General features: G+C 45.0%; 2 protein-coding genes across 8 annotated transcripts in view; one reads left to right on the top strand and one right to left on the bottom strand.

The window, feature by feature from the left end:
* Positions 1 to 6,115, bottom strand: part of FAM161B (FAM161 centrosomal protein B) — a 16,183-nt gene extending 10,068 nt beyond the window's left edge. The window contains exons 1-4 of one of the 2 annotated variants that reach the window (XM_079914709.1): positions 5,994 to 6,115; positions 3,356 to 3,675; positions 2,033 to 2,583; positions 128 to 474 (exon numbers count right to left, since the gene is read on the bottom strand). In XM_079914709.1, coding sequence (XP_079770835.1) covers positions 128 to 474; positions 2,033 to 2,583; positions 3,356 to 3,675; positions 5,994 to 6,047 — 1,272 coding nt within the window. In that variant the 5' untranslated portion in view covers positions 6,048 to 6,115. The remainder of the gene's footprint in view (positions 1 to 127; positions 475 to 2,032; positions 2,584 to 3,355; positions 3,676 to 5,993) is intronic. The other variant, XM_079914710.1, reaches the window with a different exon arrangement.
* On the top strand, positions 5,946 to 21,573 carry COQ6 (coenzyme Q6, monooxygenase). 6 transcript variants are annotated; one of them, XM_079914717.1, is made up of 12 exons: positions 5,946 to 6,122; positions 12,842 to 12,936; positions 14,069 to 14,127; positions 14,415 to 14,538; positions 16,923 to 17,053; positions 17,745 to 17,852; positions 18,116 to 18,178; positions 18,373 to 18,480; positions 20,132 to 20,334; positions 20,412 to 20,527; positions 20,694 to 20,860; positions 21,301 to 21,573. In XM_079914717.1, exons 3-12 carry the CDS (start codon positions 14,098 to 14,100, stop codon positions 21,328 to 21,330), a joined length of 1,080 nt encoding a protein of 359 aa, XP_079770843.1. In that variant the 5' UTR covers positions 5,946 to 6,122; positions 12,842 to 12,936; positions 14,069 to 14,097; the 3' UTR covers positions 21,331 to 21,573. The 6 variants fall into 6 exon arrangements, with proteins under 6 accessions (XP_079770843.1, XP_079770842.1, XP_079770841.1 ...); XM_079914716.1 differs by having other exon boundaries at positions 12,842 to 12,976; XM_079914715.1 differs by lacking the exon at positions 5,946 to 6,122 and adding an exon at positions 6,341 to 6,547 and having other exon boundaries at positions 12,842 to 12,976.

The raw sequence follows: 21,573 nt of genomic DNA, 5'->3' as shown, positions 1-21,573 counted from the left end.
AGCTGAGCCGGTGTTTTAAAAAAATTAAGATAGAAAAGTGTCATGAGAAGTGCCTTCCATTGAGACCTGGCCCCTCCTGTGTTTAGGGCCTCAGCCCTGACCCTCCTGCAGCGGCCTGGGCTCTCACCCTCCTCCCTTCAGAGGCGGCAGCATCACAGGGCCGAGGAGTACGACGCAGACTGGCGGTTCTCAGCAAGAAGGGCTTGTTGCGAGTCACCTCCTTGGTGTCTCTTCTCTTGGCAGCTCTTTTCTGGAAGGCCTTGTAAAGTTCTTCATAGTCAGGGACGGCAGGATTCACCCGAGGCTGGAATCCAAAGTCAGTGTGCAGAAACCCAAGCTTCTCCTCCCGGGTCCGGGTGGCTATTCGAGGCTGTGAGTCAGCCCGGCCACTGGAGGAGGCAATGGGGGAGGAGGCCATCTGGAGCATGTCCAGGGCTCTCATCTGGATGCGAATTTTCCTCAAGAGCTCAGCTTCTGTGGAGAAGAAGTCAGGGGAGCAAGGGGTGAGAAGGGACCAAGCCTCAAACCAAAAGGTGTGGCGAGCTTTCCCTCTTAAACACTCGCAGTTAGTGTGCTGGAACTCAGCATTAACTTTTCAGGAATTTTCCGAGCTAGTTGGCATCGTGTGGAAAGCTTGAAATTGGCCAGGATAGGGGTATTTATACCATGAAAATGGCAAACACTGCAAATCAACTTCCTTTTTTTTTCCTGGAGAGTGCCTTAATGAATGTTGACTAGGACACCACTGCTGTGTGCCAATCAGGCTGCAGAAGCAGCTACCATTTACACTTACTGAGCACTTTCTATGGTTCCTTCTTCAGAGATGGAGCAGGAGGGATGGGCCAGTCACCTGCTCCTCTCCCAGGTCTCCCTTCTCAGGCAGAGGCCCCACCGTCCACCCAACTGCCCAAGCCCACTGCCCACATTGTTCTCATGTCCTCCTCGCTCATCAGTCCTGCCGCCTCCTCCTCTTTAACCGCTCTCCGGTCCAGCCTCTTTTCATCCTCCCTGCTACTAGTTTCATAATTTCTCAGTTGAATCACTGAAATAGGCTTCTACAGATCAACATCCCTCTGGACTTGCCCGTCCCCCTACAATTATCCCCACAGCAGAGTGAGCTTTCTGAACTTCGTATCTGATCGTGAGCCACCCTACTTAAAACCCTTCAGTGGCTCCCCCTGCCCTTGGGATGAAGTCCAAACTCCCTCCCATGGCCTACAAGGCCCCAGGTCTGGCCTGTGCCTGTCTGTCCCACCCCCGGCTCCTCTTCTGTCTCCCCTCTACCTTTCCATGCCTTGGGTGTGCTCAGCTTTCTTACCTCCATGCTATTACCTTTGCCTGGTACACTCTTCTTCCCTCTTCATTGAATTCACCATGGCTCCTCCTTCAGGGTCAGTGCTCACTTTCCCTCGGGACGTTCCCTAACTGTTCCCACCGCCCACCACACTCTAAGTCAGGTCCCTCTGTTATAGGTGACATTGGACCCCTAGGCTTCCCCCTTTAACTCCTGCAAGTGACTTGTCACATTTGTAATTATTGGTCTCCCTCCCATGTCCGCAAACTGTATGTCTATTTATTCACGCCTGGGACGTGGCGCATGCTACGGAATGAGCGAATAAAGCCAGAGTCCTTTAACTGACCTATGCATCTTGAAATGAGTACCTCACAGGATGTGGGGGGCTGTCCTTGGGGCAGCTGGCTAGTGGTGGCGCGGGCCTAGGCTGGTACTCAGACGTCTCATTGGTTCTCTGCTCCGGCACCCGTGCTGCCGCAGAGTCCTTCGTATCCACTCACTGAGCCAGGTGAGGTCAACGGGATGAACCCGGGGCCTCCTACTCCTCTCCCGACTAGGCGCCCCCATTGTATGGGCAGATCCAACCCTACCCCGTGGCCTGCACTGAGCAAGGCCTCTAGCGGGTCTGCCCGAACAGCCCATCTCCGAGCCAGGGTGACCCCTGAGCCCGACTAAACCCCCACAGCACTGCTTGGTACCCCCAGGCAGGAGGCAGGCAGGAGGCAAGGATGTCTTTACCCTGGAGTTTGTCCCCGAGGGCTGGCTCCAGAATGGCTGTGGGGATCCTCCTGATGGCCTTCTGCTTGGGGACTTTGGCCTTAGCTGTGGCAACCAGGTCCCTCTGTTGAATGGCTTTCTTTCGCTGCTCGTCCTTCCCCAGGAAGCTGAAGGGCTTCAAGGAAGAGAGGAGCAGTTCCTTCCTCTTCTGGATCCCTGCCCGCCTGCGTGCCTCGTTGCGCTCCATGATCTCCTGGTAGAGGGGCAGGTAGACGTGCGCAGGCACAGGCTGTGCCCGGAACTGCCGGTGGCACTCGGCCTCCTCCTGGCCCTGCTTCTGGGCCTTCTGCCTCTCATGTTCAAAGGAGGCAGGGGAGGCCAGCCACTGGGCCTTCTTCCAGGCCTCGCGCAGCGTCATGCGGAACGGCTGAGGGACGGTGATGGATGAAGCCCAGGAGCTGATGCTTCTGTGCTGGGAGGGAGGCCTGGAGCTGGAGGGTGGCTGAGGCTGAGCCTTGGAAAGATCGGCGGGCAGGTTGCTCAAGGAGCTGCAGCGCCTCATGGAGCCACACCTGTGGGAAGAGAGCAGCTCTGTGCGTGGAGGACAGGGGGGCCAGGAGGCCCGGCTCCTCCAAGATCCTCCTCCTTCCCCCTCCCTTCCAGCAGGTCACAGTTAGTTTCTCAGCCTCACATTGCAGCCCCACAGGCCTCTAGGCCTGCGCCTTTCTCAACCAGGCTTCTCTCCTTCCCACAGGCCATCCTAGCAGCCCTAGTAGAAAGTCTCTCCTTAGAATGGACCTGAGAATTGCCACTTTGCACTCTTAATATTTTCATTCGGTAGAGAGAAGAGTGCATTCGTGCACAGGAAGCCTTTAGAGTCAGGCCCAGGTTCCAATCTTGCTTCAAACAATGATCAGCTGTGTGACCTTGAGCAAGGTTCTCTTGGAACCTCAATTTCTTCATCTGTAGAATGGCAAAAATAGTATCTACTTACAGGGTGATTGGGAGGAGAAAGTAAATATTAAATGAGAAAGTATATATGCATATAGCAGGGCTTGGCCAAGGGAAATGGACCTTGTTGCCATTCTCAGGGAGGTAGTATATTTGGGAAAGGCATCTCTTTAATTGATCCCAAACCTTCAGGTGACTCAAGGTTACCCAAAGTGATTCAGGACTGCTGGGTAGGAACCAGAACACGTTTGGCTGATTCTGGGCTGAAGCCTGGGTAGGTGGCACTTGCAGGAGTGGTCTCTGTTTTACTGAGGAGGAAGTTGAGGCCCAGAGTCATGATGTGACTTGGCCAGAGTTGTGCAGTGAGGCAGCTGTTGAACTGCACTGCCTTACCTCGGAGAGAGGGGGGACTGCACCTGTGGCTTCCCCCTGCCTTTGTCTTGGAAGAAACTCTCCAGGTCCTCATCATCTTCAGAGAGGCTTTCATCACTGTCTGGGTCAGACAGATAAAGGGATTCCAACAGGCACCACCTGTCTTTCTGCCTTAGTGCCTGCAGGGTCTCGTAAAAACTCGCAGTTGAGTCAGAAGTAGAATCTGTCTCCTCCTCTGGGCTGATGAACTCACTGAGTTTGCCAGCCCTGGGCAAAACCAGCCCATTCCCACACAGCTCCTCTTCTGCCTCTGTGTCTGAGGAGGATTTGGGGGGAAATATCTGAAATGAAATAGAGTAAGACTGTGGGTCAAACTGTGATTTAAAAACTACTAATTTCATTTTAAATAAGTATACATTAGGGACTGAGGTGGGGGACAAAGAAAAATGTGTTCCTTGCTTTAAAGAAATTTCACATATTGGTAAATGAGGTGTGCTTGGTTGAAGGGTGGGAAAGGGAAGCAGAGAGCTGAAGTTGGTTCATGCAGTCTGGTGAGCATTTATGGAGAACCCACCTTCACCATGCACCCCTGCTCTCCAGGAATCCTACCTGTAACTTTGGCCACACTCTGGGACCTGCCCTACTTGGGTTTTACCTACTTGTTGCCAATCTTCCTTTTCCTGCTTCCCTTGTCTATACCGCTGCTTTCCTCATATTCTAGCTAATTCCTACCCTGTTACTAGGAATGAGTAATTAACAGGAGAGACAGTGTGGTCGAGCTGAAAGAGTCCTAGAAAGTGGGAAATCCAACTGGGCTTAAATACTCCATTCATTCAGAAAATATTTATGGGGTGCCTCATGTGCATTGAGTATTAGGCTGCGAACAAGACAAACAAGGTCCCTACTCTCATGAGGCTTACATCCTAGTGAAGGGAGAAAGCTAATGTAAGACGGTAATAAATCCAATAAAAGCAATGAAACTGTGAGATTATAGAGTGATGGAGTGGCTATGGGACGCTTTTCTGTTGATAAAAGCCCATCAGATAAAGACCACTAGGAATGTACCTGTAATCAGAACTAGGTTTATTAATTTGCTACAGCATACCATGGGAAAGTATAGGGAACTTGGCACGGGGTGGGGGCTTTTTCTAGGGTTGGCTTGTCCTGAATGATTCTGAGGAGGGTTAGGGGAAGCAAGGATGGATGGATGCCGTCAGAAAGAGGGCACAGTTTAGTAACTGGGTGAATGAGCAATTTTTATTCAAAAGGTGACAAGAGCAAAGTAGGGCTGAGTAAGTAATTGATAAGTAAGCATAATCATTTAGAAGTATGGGGTATTAGTCATTTTGCAGGTACAGTGTGGCCCTGTGAGAAATACTGATTTCTGCTGATCTTGCTGCTGGCCTCATCTGGGTCTGTTACAGTCTGAGTTTTACTTTCCCAGTCCTGGGATGATTTTTACTTTCTCACTGCGGAGGACTTCTAGACTGACACCTGATTGGTAAGAAAAACTCCAGCCTTGCTAAGATCTGGGGTAAGTGGGTTTGGGGTTTGAAGAAAAGCAAATACAAAGGTCTTGAGGCAGGGACAAAATTTTGGACTTTTGGAGAGGTAGAAAGAGGGCCAGTGTGGTTGGAGGATAGTAGCAAGAGATATCCTGAAAGAAGCAGGCTGGGGCCATGATGGGACCCCACAGGGTGACTGGTTGGTTGCAGCTGGAAACCAGTTGGGAAGGGCCGCTGCAGGCCTCCAAGTGACACTTGGTGATGGTTGAACTGGGTCCAGCTCTAATACTGAAAAGAACACTGGATTCTGAGTCAAAGGTATGTATGTGCTCTAGCCCTCGCTCTGCTACTAAAGAGCGTGTGATTTTAGGAGAATTCCTTTTTTAAAAAACGACTTTATTGGGCTTCCCTGGTGGCGCAGTGGTTGAGAGTCTGCCTGCCGATGCAGGGGACACGGGTTCGTGCCCTGGTCCGGGAAGATCCCACATGCGGCGGAGCGGCTGGGCCCGTGAGCCATGGCCGCTGAGCCTGCGCGTCCGGAGCCTGTGCTCCGCAACGGGAGAGGCCCCAACAGTGAGAGGCCCACGTACCGCAAAAAAACAAAAAACAAAAAACCCGACTTTATTGATATAATTCACACCTACTATACAATTCATACAAGTGTACAATTCAGTGGGTTTCAGTATAGTCAGAGTTGTGCAACCATCACAATTTTAATAACCCCCCAAAAGACCCCATTCCATTTAGCAGTCACTCCCTATTTTCCCTAACCCTCCTCATTCCCCAACCCCTAAGCGACCACCAATTTACTTTGTCTCTATGAATTTGGGGGCAAATTTCTTAATCTCTCTGCGCCTCATTTTTCTCTTCTACAAAATGGAGACAACAATCGTGCTATTAGTCCTGGGGTGGTTGAGAGGATAAGCGGGAACTGGGGGCCATTTCTATGGTTCTATAAAGAGCCTGACGTAAGGCTCAAGGGGTTCAGGTCCCGGAGTCCGCCTCCGCATCCGTAAACACTGCCCGTTTTAATCCCACGCCCCTGTGACACGCCCTGGCCGTCTGTCTCCAAGGCAACTTCAAACAGTTTCCTCTCTTAGGGATTCCTTTCCGGGGCGCAGACACGATAACTCCCCTTCTTTTTCTCCCCTCACCTGACGGCTCCACTGAGCGCCGCCGGAGGCTCCCGCAGACCTCCCCACGGTCATCTTCTCAGCAGGGAAGAGACAGAAGCGGCGGAGGCAGCGGGGATGACAGCGGCAGTGGAGGTGCAAGCTAAGCGGGTCAGGTTCCTCCCCTTTCTAGCTTGGGCCTCTGATTGGCTCCGAGGGGGATACACGAACCAGTCCCCTTCCCAGGCAGCCTCTAATTATCCCGCCCAAGCAGGCAAAGTTGGTTTTCTGATTGGCCTAGTCTTTTTGCTCGTTATACTTCCGGTTTTGAGGTGGTGGCTCAAGCGGCCTGTGACTGGAGAGCTCTGCTCCGGAAGTGCTAACCCCAGGCGAGCCCAGCGGGACGCCAGTTACGGTGCAGGTCAGGACTATGGCGGCCCGGCTGGCTAGGATCCGGTGGGGGACTGCCCCTGCCGCTGCCCGGAGGGGCCCGCTGGTCTCCTGCCGGAGGTGGGCCGGCGCCTCGTCAGACACCGTGTACGATGTGGTGGTGTCCGGGGGAGGCCTGGTGGGCGCCGCTATGGCTTGTGCCTTGGGTAAGCGCATCTCCAGGCCGATAGCGGCGGGGAGTGGGGCCGTAGAGGAACGATGAGGACCGTGTGAGCCCTGGCACTGTTTGCCCAAGGTCTAAGCGTTGTAGATCTTGTGGTCCATTCCCTGCCCAGAGGAACCCCAGAACCCCGGGGGCAAACGTTTGTTCCTTCAGGATTCCGAAGGGTCAAAAGTGGGAGGGACTCCTTAGGAGTCCTTCCAAAGCGTGGGGAAACAGACCCGTCCAGGGTTATTTAGTTCTGGACACAGTTGGAAGTAATCAGGCATTGTCTATTGAGCTAGGCTAGGCAGTTTTTTGTTGATGTTGTTTTTTAAGCAGCTTCATTGAGATATAATTTGCATACCATAAAGTTTACCCATTTAAAGCATAGAATTTAATGATTTTTAGCGTAGTCACAGAGTTGTGCAGCCATTGCCACAATAAATTTTAGAACATTTTTATCACCCCCAAAAGGAAGCCAAACCCATTAGTAATCACTGCCCATGTCCCCCCAATCTCCTCAGCTCCTGGCAACCAATCATGTACTTTCTATCTCTATAGCTTGGCTTTTTCTGGACATTTCCATAGACATGGAATCTGCTTAATGTTTTCAGAGTTCATCCAGGTTGTAGCATGTGCCAGTACTTCGTTCCTTTTTATGGCTAAGTAATATTTTGTGTGGATATAGCACATTTTGTTTATCAATTCATCAGGTGATGGACGTTTGAGTCGTTTTCACTTTGGGGCTATAACAAATAATGCTACTATCATTTTCTGTGCAAACTTTTGTGTAAGCATATATTTTTGGTTATCTTGGATATATTCCTAGGAGTGGATTTGCAGGGTCATATCGTAAACTCTGTGTTTAACATTTTGAAGAACTGCCTGTGTTCCAGAGTGGCTGCACTATTTTACATTCCCACCAGCAATAAATGAGGGGTCTAATTTCGTTCTTTCTTTTTTTTAGAAAGAAAGGCATTTCTTAATTTTTTTTCATCATTCATTCATTTATTTATTTTTGGCTGCGTTGGGTCTGTTGCTGCACGTGGGCTTTCTCTAGTTGCGGTGAGCAGGGGCTACTCTTCCCTACACTCCCTTCAGTCTCTAGAGCTGCATTGTCCATTATGGTAGCTACCAGTCACACATGACTACCGATCACTTAAAATATGATACCATATTTACCATATTCTAATCTAAATGCATTTGTTCTGTAAGTGTAAAATACATACCACATTTCAAAGGCAGTATAAAAATTAATGTAAAATATCTCAATTTTGTCATTGTTAATATTCATAATGCTATAATTTTGGATATATTAGATAAACTAAAGCAAAATTAACTAATGTAATTAACCACTTTATTTTTACTTTTTAAATGTGTCTTCCAGAAAATTTAAAATTACGTGTCACATTATTTTTATTATTTGCATATTCTATTATTTTTAGTGGACAGCATATTTCTAGAACAGACTAAACTTACTTCCATTTCAGAAACTTTTCTTTTTAGTTGTTGTCTCTTCTGAATATTCTCTCACCAGATTTTCTCCTGATTGTTTTGTTTGTTTGTTTTTATTCTTTTTTTTTTGAATTTTATTTTATTTATTTTTTTTATACAGCAGGTTCTTATGAGTCATCCATTTTGTACACATTAGTGTATACAGGTCAATTCCAATCTCCCAGTTCATCACACCCCCACCCCCACCCACTGCTGCTTCCCCCCTTGGTGTCCGTAGGTTTGTTCTCTACATCTGTGTCTCAATTTCTGCCCTGCAAACCGGTTCATCTGTATCATTCTTCTAGGTTTCACATATATGCGTTAATATACGATATTTGTTTTTCTCTTTCTGACTTACTTCACTCTGTATGACAGTCTCTAGATTCATCCACATCTCTACAAATGACCCAATTTCGTTCCTTTCTATGGCTGAGTAATATTCCATTGTATATATATACCACATCTTCTTTATTCATCAGTTGATGGGCATTTAGGTTGCTTCCATGACCTGGGTATTGTAAATAGTGCAGCAATGAACACTGGGGTGCATGTGGGGTTTTTTTTTTTTTTTTGCGGTACGCGGACCTCTCACTGTTGTGGCCTCTCCCATTGCGGAGCACAGGCTCCGGACGTGCAGGCTCGGTGGCCAAAGCTCATGGGCCTAGCTGCTCCGCGGCATGTGGGATCTTCCCGAACCGGGGCACGAACCCGTGTCCCCTGCATCGGCAGGTAGACTCTCAACCACTGCGCCACCAGGGAAGCCCCCTCCAGCTTTCTTTTGATTTCCATTTGCATGGAAGATCTTTCTCCATCCCCTCACTTTCAGTCTGAATGTGTCCCTAGGTCTGAAGTGGGTCTCTTGTAGACAGCATATTTATGGGTCTTGTTTTTGTATGCATTCAGCAAGCCTGTGTCTTTTTGGTTGGAGCATTTAATTCATTCATGTTTAAGGTAATTATTGATATATATGTTCCTATTATCATTTTCTTTATTGTTTTGGGTTTGTTTCTGTAGGTCCTTTTCTTCTCTTGTGTTTCCCACTTAGAGAAGTTCCTTTAGCATTTGTTGGTTTGGTGGTGCTGAATTCTCTTAGCTTTTGCTTGTCTGTAAAGCTTTTGCTTGTCTGTAAAGCTTTTGATTTCTCCCTCAAATCTGAATGAGATCCTTGCTGGGTAGAGTAATCTTGGTTGTAGGTGCTTCCCTTTCATCACTTTAAGTATATCATGCCACTCCCTTCTGGCTTGTAGAGTTTCTGCTGAAAAATCAGCTGTTAACCTTATGGGAGTTCCCTTGTATGTTATTTGTTGTTTTTCCATTGCTGCTTTCAATAATTTTTCTTTGTCTTTAATTTTTGTCAGTTTGATTACTATGTGACTTGGCGTGTTTCTCCTTGGGTTTATCCTGTATGGGACTCTGCACTTCCTAGACTTGGGTGGCTCCTTCCTTTCCCATGTTAGGGAAGTTTTCGACTATAATCTCTTCAAATATTTTCTCAGGTCCTTTCTCTTCTCCTTCTGGGACCCCTATAATGCGAATGTTGCTGCATTTAATATTGTCCCAGAGGTCTCTTAGGCTGTCTGCATTTCTTTTCATTCTTTTTTCTTTATTCTGTTCGGCAGAAGTGAATTCCACCATTTTGTCTTCCAGGTTCTTCTGCCTCAGTTATTCTGCTATTGATTCCTTCTAGTGTAGTTTTCATTTCAGTTATTGTATTGTTCATCTGTGTTTGTTTGTTCTTTAATTCTTCTAGATCTTTGTTAAACATTTCTTGCATCTTTTCGACCTTTGCCTCCATTCTTTTTCCGAGGTCCTGGATCATCTTCACTATCATTATTCTGAATTCTTTTTCTGGAAGCTTGCCTATCTCCACTTCATTTAGTTGTTTTTCTGGGGTTTTATCTTGTTCCTTCATCTGGTACATAGCCCTCTGCCTTTTCATCTTGTCTGTCTTTCTGTGAATGTGGTTTTTGTTCCACAGGCTGCAGGGTTGTAGTTCTTCTTGCTTCTGCTCTGTGCCTTCTGGTGGATGAGGCTGTCTAAGAGGCTTGTGCAAGTTTCTTGATGGGAGGGACTGGTGGTGGGTAGAGCTGGCTGTTGCTTTGGTGGGCAGAGCTCAGTAAAACTTTAATCTGCTTGTCTGCTGATGGGTGGGGCTGGGTTCCCTCCCTGCTGGTTGTTTGGCCTGAGGTGACCCAACACTGGAGCCTACCTGGGCTCTTTGGTGGGGCTAATGGCGGACTCTGGGAGGGTTCACGCCAAGGAGTACTTCCCAGAACTTCTGCTGCCAGTGTCCTTGTCCTCACAGTGAGACACAGCCACCCCCCGCCTCTGCAGGAGACCTTCCAACACTAGCAGGTAGGTCTGGTTCAGTCTCCAGACCTACCTATGGGGTCACTGCTCCTTCCCCTTGGTCCCGATGCGCACACTACTTTGTGTGTGCCCTCCAAGAGTGGAGTCTCTGTTTCCTCCAGTCCTGTCGAAGTCCTGCAGTCAAATCCCGCTAGCCTTCAAAGTCTGATTCTCTAGGAATTCCTCCTCCCATTTCCGGACCCCCAGGTTGGGAAGCCTGACATGGGGCTCAGACCCTTCACTCCAGTGGGTGGACTTGTGGTATAAGTGTTCTCCAGTTTGTGAGTCACCCACCCAGCAGTTACAGGATTTGATTTTATTGTGATTGCACCCCTCCTACCATCTCATTGTGGCTTCTCCTTTGTCTTCGGATGTGGGGTATCTTTTTTGGTGAGTTCCAGTGTCTTCCTGTCAATGACTGTTCAGCAGTTAGTTGTGATTCTGGTGTTCTCACAAGAGGGAGTGAGAGCACGTCCTTCTACTCCGCCATCTTGAACCAATCTCCCTCCTGATTGTTTTTCTGATTTTCTTAAATAAGAAGGAACTTTCCTTTAAAGGAAGTTAAATGGTGAAGAAACAAGTGTCCATCTAAGATTACATGTATTTGAATCCTTAGTCTTGTCTCCAATAGGTTCTATTTGGGTGGAATTATATAAGTTACTCACAATTTCTGTACATTGGTTTTTCTCATCTCTAAAATTAGAGCAAAATAGCTTTTCTTTCTTCATAAAATTGTGGTATGGATTATATCAGATGATACTACAGTAAATCACATATAATTGTACCTGGCATATAGGTGTTAATAAACATTAGCAGTGATGATGATAATGATAATAGTGATTCTATGGAACTTTGCTTATAGATATACAGGAAAAAAGTAAACATTATTAATATAATAACCTACTGTTATTCATAAAAGAGTGACAGGTTATTAATTTATGGTTCTAGGTTGTTATTTGATAAATCAAAATTAACTTGGATTCTACATAGAGTGAAGTGATTTCAAGGTTAAAATTTAGATAGTCACCTACAATTTATAATTTCATTTAATTCAATAGCTAAGTCATATATATGTTTGTGCCTTTAACTGTAATGGTATTATAGCCTAAAATAGATATTTTTATAATTTTTCTATTTCTACTCACCAGGGCAAATATAGGATGGAAATCTAACTGTTTTCTTATATATTTCCTGGTTTCTCATTTAACAAAAATGTCTGTTAAGACATTATCTATTTTATGGATTGAGGAGATAACAGCAGTTTGCTGCTGGGGACATACAGCGATAGGAAAAGAAATGATTCCTGGCCTCCAAGGAATTTAGAATCTAGCAAAGGAAAAAGATTTGTAAATAACTAACAGAAAGAAGAATGAAATGAAAGCTACCCTAGAGGAGCAAGCAACTGACCTATCCTGGGGGGTGGAGGTGTGCGGGTGTGGTACTAAGAGGACTGCTGGGGAGGTGAGGCTTCAGGGAGTAGGAGCCGTAGGGAGCTGGTGGCAGGCAGCATTCGGTTGCAGTGGCTTCTGTTAGATCAAAGCCTAGAGATGTGATGGACCAGAAAGTAGTCCTGTCTGCAGGCACGGTGCTGCCGCACGACAGGGAACGCCATGCTGACCTGGTGGGTTCAGCGCAGTTCACTCCTTTTTGACTGGAGCCAGCCTTGATTTTCACACTTTCTTTGTTGTATGTAATAATAGTGCCTTTCTTCTCATTTAGATTCCAAAATAAAAAGAGGGGTCAGGGTCTTTGGGGTTTCTCTCATCGTTACTAAGTAAAACCTGCAGTGTTTCTTCTCTGGTAAATTCTGTCACATGCAACTCACTGCTTATCTTTTCCCTGCACCGTTCTCTGAGACACTGTGGAAGGACTTGTGTTTGTGCTGCAGTGACCCAGTAACAGAGTCTCCAAGTCCTCTTTTTACTTCACTATACAGATGTTTTAGGACCAGATTTTTAGGCACAGTTGATGTTATTTTTTGGCCCCCTTTTCTTTCACAAGCTCTTTATCTTTGACTTAATCTTGAGGCCGCAATGAATTTTATTAACCCCATTTTTCTGTTGAACAGGATTTGTAATTTTTAGTGACTTAATACTTTGTAGATTGTAAATATCTGGTGTCTAAATACTACAGCCTTCCTTTCTTCATTTTTCCTTTCTAGGACAGTCTATTCACTTGCTATGGGTTTTGCCATTATTTGTGTCTTTGCACATGGCAGGTGTTAGACTGTCTAGAGAGGCCTTACCACCATGGGCAGGGTGCTTTGCATGACTGAAATGGTAGTATGCGTTATTGCTTAGTACTCCACATGATGTTTTCCTTTTTATGTGTGTAAGAAATTTGTATCCTGAGGGCCAAGGGATTAGTTAATATGTTGCTTCTCTTGGAAATGAGAAAGAGAATAAATTCTGATTTTCCTAAAATGATATCACATTTTGTTCTTTTTTTTTTTTAGGATATGATATTCACTTTTGTGACAAGAAAATCCTGTTGCTAGAAGCAGGTCCAAAGAAAGTACTGGGGAAATTGCCAGAAACTTACAGCAACAGGGTCAGCTCCATTTCCCCTGGCTCCGCAACCCTTCTCAGTAGTGAGTAGAAGATCCTCTGTCGTAGAACCAATCTCCTGTCTCTCTTGACTTTGCAGTGTGTCCCATAGAGCAGAGTCAGCAGAGCATCTGGCGAGGAGGGAACTCACTGAGATGGGTGGGAAGAGGAGGGTGGGGTTGGTAAGTCTAGTACATAGTCGAAGATGAGGACCCCTGGAATTGTTGGTGTGTCAACTCGCAGTCTGAGGAAGACATCTCTGGGACGTGTGGCTCCATGTAGACATCATTTGTGATGTTGGGTCATTATGAATTGGTGGAATTGAAACTATATGAACTAATTACGATCATTCGCTTCTAGTAACAGCATACTCTTCATTTCCAGAGTCAGCCCTATAGGGGGCTGGGGAGCCTGAATGCTAAGTGCTCGTAGGGTGTAGGTGGATGTGTACACCTGGAACCAGTTAGCAAATTATCTTAAGGTCTTTGTCTAATGTTACTCCCTCAAGCCATCCTATCTAGAAACACCCCATCTAAAATTAAACTCTTGCATGACTCTCTAGCTCCTTATACTGCTTTATTTTTCTTTATAACACTACCTGACATTTTATTATGAATTTTTTTTTAATTGTCTATCTCTCCAACTAGAATGTCAGCTGCTGAAGGGCAGAGATTTGTCTGTTTGGTTTCCCGCTTTATGCTCAGTACCTAGAAGTGTATCTGGCACATAGTAAGTGCTCAATAAATATTTCCTCAATGAATGAATCGGTTTAGTGCTCTGGAATTAAGCAAAAAATAGTCTTTATCCAGGGAGTTTGTATCCTCAATAGGATGATGAAGGAAAAGAAAATACGGATTTGGTTTATTTCCCCCACTTTATTATTTCCCCCACTTTAATGTGATTTGACCTTTGATCATGAAAGCTGGGTCTTTTTCATGCTGTATATTCTGAACTGGGGAACAGAGTAGCTTAGCTCCTAGCATCAAACAGGATAGACGTGAAGAGTATTTCCCTATTATTGGAGAACACTGAAAACAACCTCTTACTTAACAGGAAGGAGAGAGAAAGGGGAACCCAGGAGGGATGCCAGTCCCATCAAGTTGCTTTGGTCTATATATAACTCCTTTCTTTTGTAGGTTTTGGTGCCTGGGACCACATCTGCAACATGAGATACAGAGCCTTTCGTCGAATGCAGGTGCCTCCTTTATCACCTTTGGCTTATCTTGGTTTATCTTGAGTTAAGATATTGGAGTTCACATTCTCCAGGTTTTCTGTAAATGTGGGAGGAATTCAGACAGAGTTTACACTCAGTCAAAGGAAGTAGGAGGGAAGCATTCATGAGAGAATTTTCTTCCCACCTTATACTTCCTGCCAGAGGGACTGACAAACTGTGGTTTTCCTGCTTCAATCAATGCTCAGTTTGACTGGAGTAATATTTCCTTTTCCTTGGATTGTAATACAACTTTCCCTTTGTGTTTCCAGGTGTGGGATGCCTGCTCAGAAGCTCTGATAATGTTCGATAAGGATAATCTAGATGACATGGGCTGTATAGTGGAGAACAATGTCATCATGCATGCTCTCACTAAGCAGCTGGAGGCTGTGTCAGGTGAGGTATCTATCTCTTCCATCTTCCACTCACTTTCTGGAAAATGAACTAAGAGTTATTCTGGGACTTACTGGAAGGATCCCTTCTACAGATACTGATGTCCACCATAAAGAAGCCCTCTAACAGTTATCTCAGGGATGTTCTTTCTCTTTCTCTTTTTTTTTTAAACAGCTTTATTCAGGTATAACTTACATACCAATAATTCACTGATTTTAAGTGTACAGTTCAGTGATTTTTCAATCTATTTATAGAGTTGTGCCACCATCACCACAATATGATTATAGAACATTCCTATTACTCAGAAGTAAACCTCGTACCTGTTTACAGTCATTCCCCATTCCCACTCCTAGCCCCTGGCACCACTAATCTACTTTCTGTTTTTTGAGATTTGCCTATTCTGGACATTTCATGTAGATAGAATGATACAATATGTATTTTTTAATGTCTGACTTCTCTCACTAAATGCATTTTTGAGACTCATTCATGTTGTAGTATGTATCAGTACTCCAGTCTTTTTTACTGCCCAGTAGTATTTCATTGTGTGGACATTTTGGGTTGTTTCCACTTTTTGATGATTGTGAATAAAGCTATGAATATTTATGGACAAGGTTTTGTGTGGACATGTTTCATTTCTGCTGGGTGGATACTTAGGAGTAGAATTGCTGGGTCATGTAATAATTCTATGTTTAACATTTTCATAAACTGCCAAACTTTAAAGAGGCTCTACCATGTCCCTTTCCCACCAACAATATATAAGGGTTCCAATTTCTCCACCAACACTTTATTCCCCTCAACCTTTTTTTTTTTAATAGCCGTCCTAGTAACTGAAGTGGTATTTCACTGTAGTTTTTTTGTTTATTTTGTTTGGCCACACCACACAGCACGCGGGATCTCAGTTCCCCGACCAGGGAGTGAACCTGTGCCCCCTGCATTGGGAGCACAGAATCTTAACCACTATACTGCCAGGGAAGTCCCATCTCGTAGTTTTGATTGTATTTACCTGATGACTAATAATGTTGAGTGTCTTTTCATGTACTTGTTGGCTATTTGTATATCTGTTTTTTTTTGTTTTTTGTTTTTTTTTTGGCTGTATCGGGTCTTAGTTGTGGCATGTGGGATCTTTCGTTGCGGTGCTCAGGCTTCTCTCTAGTTGTGGTGTGTGGGCTTAGTTGCCCCATGGCTTGTGGAATCTTAGTTCCCCGACCAGAGATCGAACCTGCGTCCCCTGCATTGGAAGGTGGATTCTTAAACACTGGACCACGAGGGAAGTCCCTATTTGTATATCTTCTTTGGAGAAGTGTCTGTTTAAAATCTTTTGCTCATTTTAAAACTAGATTGTCTTTCTTTTTATTTATTTATTTGTTTTAAAAATTTTTTTTGGCTGTGTTGGGTCTCCGTTGCTGTGCACGGGCTTTCTCTGGTTGCAGCGAGCAGGAGCTACTGTTCATTGCAGTCCATGGACTTCTCATTGCGGTGGCTTCTCTTGTTGCGGGGCACGGGTTCTAGGTGCACAGGCTTCAGTAGTTGTGGCGTGTGGGCTCTAGAGCGCAGGCTCAGTAGTTGTGGTGCACGGACTTAGCTGCTCCGCGGCATGTGGGATCTTCCCGGACCAGGGATTGAACCCATGTCCCCTGCATTGGCAGGCGGATTCTTAACCACTGCGCCACCAGGGAGGTCCTAAAGATAATTTAGATCTAATAGTCACTTAGAAACATGTCCCATAATATATTGGTGAAAAAAAGTGTGTGTCATATGATCCCACTTGTGTGTGTGAGTATGTGTGTGGGGTGTGTGTGCATATACACACATAGGAAATTGTTTGGAAAGCTATAAACAAAGCTTTAACTAGCTGTCTCTGAGTGGTATGATTAAAGGTGATTTCTTTTCCCCCTTTTTAAACCTTTCTTTGTGGTTCAGACTTTTACACAAAGTAAAAGTAGTAAGCATGTACTTCTTATGATCAGAAAAGTAAAATGACTTCCAGTGGGAAGAAAAATCTTATGAAATCTAGAACTTGTTTGAGTCTGTGGTATTCCCCACCCTATTTGCTTTGAAAACACATGTGGATTCATGTAGGCATAGAGTGAAACTGGAGCAGGATCATGAAGATGGGAAGAGTGCCTCATGCAGGTGACAGTTCAGTGAGAGCTTACTTTTTTTTGTCCTTGTTTTCCTCACACTGATTCATCCCTGTGGCCTCTGTCATTTATTAGCTCTTAGACCATAGCATAGATCACATGAGTTATTTTTGAGATCTTTACTCTTCTTGTTTAGGAGTAAATGATAAGATAAAGATAAGCTGTCTTGGGACTTTGCTGTAGTTTTTTCCTCAGCCTGTGGGCCAACTGTCTAATGTTTTGTTTTTTCTCTTTTGACCTCCCTAGACCGAGTGACCGTTCTCTACAAGAGCAAAGCAGTCAGCTATACCTGGCCTTATCCATTTTCTATGGCAGACTCCAGCCCTTGGGTTCATATTACCCTAGGTGATGGCAGCATCCTCCAGACCAAATTGTTGGTAGTTGAAGATTCTTATTTTGCCAGGGGTCTCGCATATCCACATCTTGTTAGATTCTAGGGTCTCTAGTTTTAGATCTAAGCTATAGTTAAAGTTAATTTTAGGCAAAACTTTTGGTTATAAGGACCCATACCCACTCAAACCAGCTCCAGTTAAGATGGTTCTGTTGTAAATCCTGTACAGGACGCAAGCTGTTGGACCATCATAGGTCTTGAAATAAAGGATAGCTGGCCTTACAGGGACAGGAATCAGAGGGTCAGAAATTGAGGCTGTTCCTTCCCTCTCAGGAGTCCTGTAGTCGTTCATCTCCTTGCATCTCCCATTTTTTTCTCTTTCTGCTCATCAGCTTCCCCTTTTCCATGGCAGCCGTTCCCAACCTTACTTCAGGATTCTTCAACTCTAGCGCTTTCTAGTTCAAATATCAAGAGAATTCGGCTCAGTTTAACCTACGGCTGGCACCTCTTGGATCAGATGTCCAGCTTTGGTCTGTTAATTGAAGCTGGGATCGCATATGTAGGGCTACCCCTCTTGGGGCTGGGAGTGAGGCAGGCATGATAAAGAGTTACCTGCCACAGACGGGCTTGCCACCAGTGGGAACTAGAGAAAACTTTTAGGAGGCAGAGACAAACTTCTGGAACAGTTTCGTTAATTAAAAGGTTTTAAGACTCAGCGGGCTCTTGTCTCCATGCAGATTGGTGCAGATGGCCACAACTCAGGCGTACGGCAGGCCGCTGGAATCCAAAACGTTAGCTGGAACTATGACCAGTCCGCTGTTGTGGCTACTCTGCATTTATCGGAGGTAAGATCCTGAGCCCACCATCTGGGGGCCTTGCTCGGGTTTAACTGGTACTGGGGAGATATGGGGATATATGTATATCTATAGCTGAGTCACTGTGTTATAAAGCAGAAACTAACACAGCATTGTAAAGCAATTACACTCCAATAAAGATGTTAAAAAAATAAAAAATAAAATACATATAGATATCTTATGACCTAGGAAAAAAAACAATAATAATTGGTACTGGGTACTTCTCACAAGAACTCTTCTCCTCTCCGTTGTAGGCCACAGAAAACAATGTAGCTTGGCAGAGATTCCTCCCCTCCGGGCCCATTGCTCTGCTTCCGGTAAGAAGTCCTGGCTAGTCCGCTTAAACATGTCAAGCCTTCCTCTTTTAGAACTTCATTTTCTCTCAGCCTTTTTCTGGTTTCAAGGGAATATGCCCAGGCTAGCTTTGTTACCCCTTCTTGTCTTTCTTCGTGCTTGAGAGCTCTTAAGAACAGAGGTTTTAGCCCTTGGTATTGATGTTCTTTTGACACAGCTCTCAGACACTTTGAGTTCCTTGGTTTGGTCCACATCCCATGAACATGCAGCAGAGCTGGTCAGCATGGATGAGGAAAAGTTTGTGGATGCCGTTAACTCTGCCTTTGTGAGTATCACCAGCTGACAATATGTTGCTGGGATAGATACAGAAAGGTGGTTTTGAGTAAGAAAAGAGGAACAACCAACCAGCTGCCCCTTTGAACCTGTAACGCTTGATGTGGAGTATGTGGAGGAGGGGACTCAGGAAAATGTACAACAAAGAAATTAATTAGTGTGCTCTTCTGAGGGTTGAGGGCTGCTGCTATGCTGACTGAAACAGCTGCCTGGGTGGTAGTTACTTGGATAAGTAACTTTTTTTGAAGCTGTAATACTTTGATAATTTTTAACAGATGCCAAGTACCTGAACCATTGAAGCCTGATTCATCAGAAGTGTTTCTGGGGAGGGGCTGAGCACATTTCCATAGTGAGCTTAAGAGTAAGCTTTGTAGAGAGATATGGGTTCAATATTGGTTCTACCTGTTAATCTCCTGAAAAATGGAAATAGTATCACCAACCTCTTAGGGTTTAATAGTAATAAAAGTCTAAAGACTTAGAAAGAGAGAATTTATGTAAAATGCTTGGAACATACCTAGTACATTATAGGGTACTCAACAAATGGTAATTATTACTGGAGTAGACATAGCCTTTAGATAATACAGACACCAATATTTTTGGAGTTCAAATGTCACATTATCTGAATTCACTAATGATAATGATCGATAACATTTATCCAGCACTTACTATGTGCCAGGTACAGGTGAAGAGTTTTTTAAACATGTATTTATGTATTTAATTCAGTGAACCATTGAGGTAGGTACTATTATCCTGCTCACTTAGATATAGGTAACTTGCCTGAGGTCATACAGCTGGCGGCAAAGCTGGGTTCTGAAATCAGGCTGGCCCTTGAGCCTATCCTTTTAACCACCAAACTCTACTGCCTTGCTAATGACTTCACACTGGTTTACAGTGAAGAACTTAAGCTCCCCTGCTCTGTAGTAACAACAAGAATAAAAAGAACTGAACGCACTGAAGTGGCTTCCAAGATAAATGGTGACCCTTTATGGGTCATTTAGTAGATATTCCTGGCATAGGCCTTTGCAGTACATTCATTCAGCAGGAGTTATGAGTGCTTCTATATAGAAGGCTTTGGAGTTGGACAAATGAGACATAGTCCCTGATTTCAGGAAGCTCAGTCAAGTGAGGGAGAAAGATATAGAAATGACAGTTTTGATACAGTGGTGGAGTATGCATAGGATACTGTGGGAGCATGGAGGAGGAAGACACAGAAGGTTTGGAGGGAGGTTTACAAAAAGGGGTGACAGCTTCTGCATGCTCTGAGGTGTTATCCTGGTGAACTAGAAGTGGGAGGACATTCTAAGTAGAGGGGTGTGTGGAGGCAAGAGCGTGTTGTAGAGTGAGCTACTTTGTGGCTGGCATGTGCATTTTGAGGGTAGGATTAGTGAAAGGTGAGGCTCAGAGGTAGGTAGGGGCAGCTCATGAGCAGTTTGGCTTGCTCCTAAAGCCTGTGGGGAGTGATGAGAAGTTGCATTTTGCATTTGTTTGAGGGACTTGTCACTTTAGTGACACAAATCAGTTTAGGTGTGTTAGGTCCCACTACCCTTGGCTGTGGTTATAAAATGGTTGCCTTGTTGAATTTTTAATTCCCTGCTGGAGTCGCTGATGAAATTTCACTTTGTTTTGTGGCTGGTGCTACTCAGTGGAGTGATGCCAACCACACAGACTTCATCGACTCGGCTGGCTCCATGCTGCAGTATGCGGTCGCCTTTCTGAAGCCCACTAAGATCTCAGCTCGCCAGCTGCCCCCAAGTGTAGCCAGGGTGGATGCCAAAAGCCGAATACTGTTTCCTCTTGGATTGGGACATGCTGCTGAGTACGTCCGGCCTCGGCTGGCACTCATTGGGTAAGATAATAACAGAGCAGGGCCACTCCTTTTCACTCTGCGCTGGAGGCTACACCTGAACTCTGCTTTATCCTTAGGGATGCAGCCCACAGAGTCCACCCACTTGCAGGACAAGGTGCCAACATGGGCTTCGGGGATATCTCCAGCTTGCTGCATCACCTCAGGACTGCAGCCTTCAATGGGAAAGACTTAGGTAAGGATTCAAGTACCTTAGAGAGGTATCCCAAGGTCCTATAATACGGGAAGATCAGGTAAATGGCCCTCAGTAGCTAGATGTAGTAGACATAAATGTATCTGGTTTGCTAGGAAGGAAAACTTCACTACTGAATTAGGGATTTAACCTTTCCTTTTCCCTTCAGGCTCCATGAGTCACCTCACAGCTTATGAAACAGACAGACAGCGTCACAACACTGCTCTTCTGGCTGCTACTGACCTACTAAAACGGCTGTATTCTACCAGTGCCGCCCCACTGGTGCTGCTCAGGACGTGGGGCTTGCAGGCTACAAATGCAGTGTCTCCGCTCAAAGTAAGAGAGTTCTCCCAGATCTCCAAGAGTCTTGCTCACTGAGGAATGACTTCGCCAATGACTTGGTTTCTTTAATTTTCTCGGCTGTAAAATTATCATCTTTATCTGAATACCTTCCCCCGTGGTTATGAGCAGAAATATCCCTTCCGAGGTTTTTGGTGCCAGGGCCCACATCTAAGCAGTACCCTTATATAAGGGCTTAAAATAGTGAATAGGGGCTTGTAAAGATAAAGATGCTTAAACTCCTTTTGCTGCTTCGCCAGCTTCTTTCCTGAGAAACTTGCATTAAAAGACACTTTGGAGGGACTCAGGAGGAGAATCTGGGACTTTTGCCAAATTTTTGCTTTAATCACTTTAGATATTTTAAAGTATTATCTTCACCTGCCCACATACTTTACAATGTCAGAGTATCACTCACTTTGTTTCATTTTTTCCTCCAGGAACAGATTATGGCCTTTGCAAGCAAATGAATGCTCCTCTTCTGGATCTTTTCCCAAGATCACCACGTATTTTCAAGATTTAATTTAATAAATTTACATTAGAATTCTGCAGTCTCTTTTTCTTCTCTGCTTAATGGACCTGTGGAGCTCAAATAATGAGTGATAATTTTCTGTGAGGAGGGCATATCAACCAAGCCAAGAAAAAAAACCCAAAGGAAGACTATGATTTGATTGAAAAGAACTTTTTATTACTAAAAAATTGCTAAGGTGCTG

The sequence above is a fragment of the Stenella coeruleoalba genome (genome assembly GCF_951394435.1).
Source record: "Stenella coeruleoalba genome assembly, chromosome: 2".
In the NCBI taxonomy this organism is placed as follows: domain Eukaryota; kingdom Metazoa; phylum Chordata; class Mammalia; order Artiodactyla; family Delphinidae; genus Stenella; species Stenella coeruleoalba.
The sequence above is the reverse complement of the archived record's forward strand: the minus strand, read 5'-3'. Positions and strand labels throughout refer to the sequence as shown.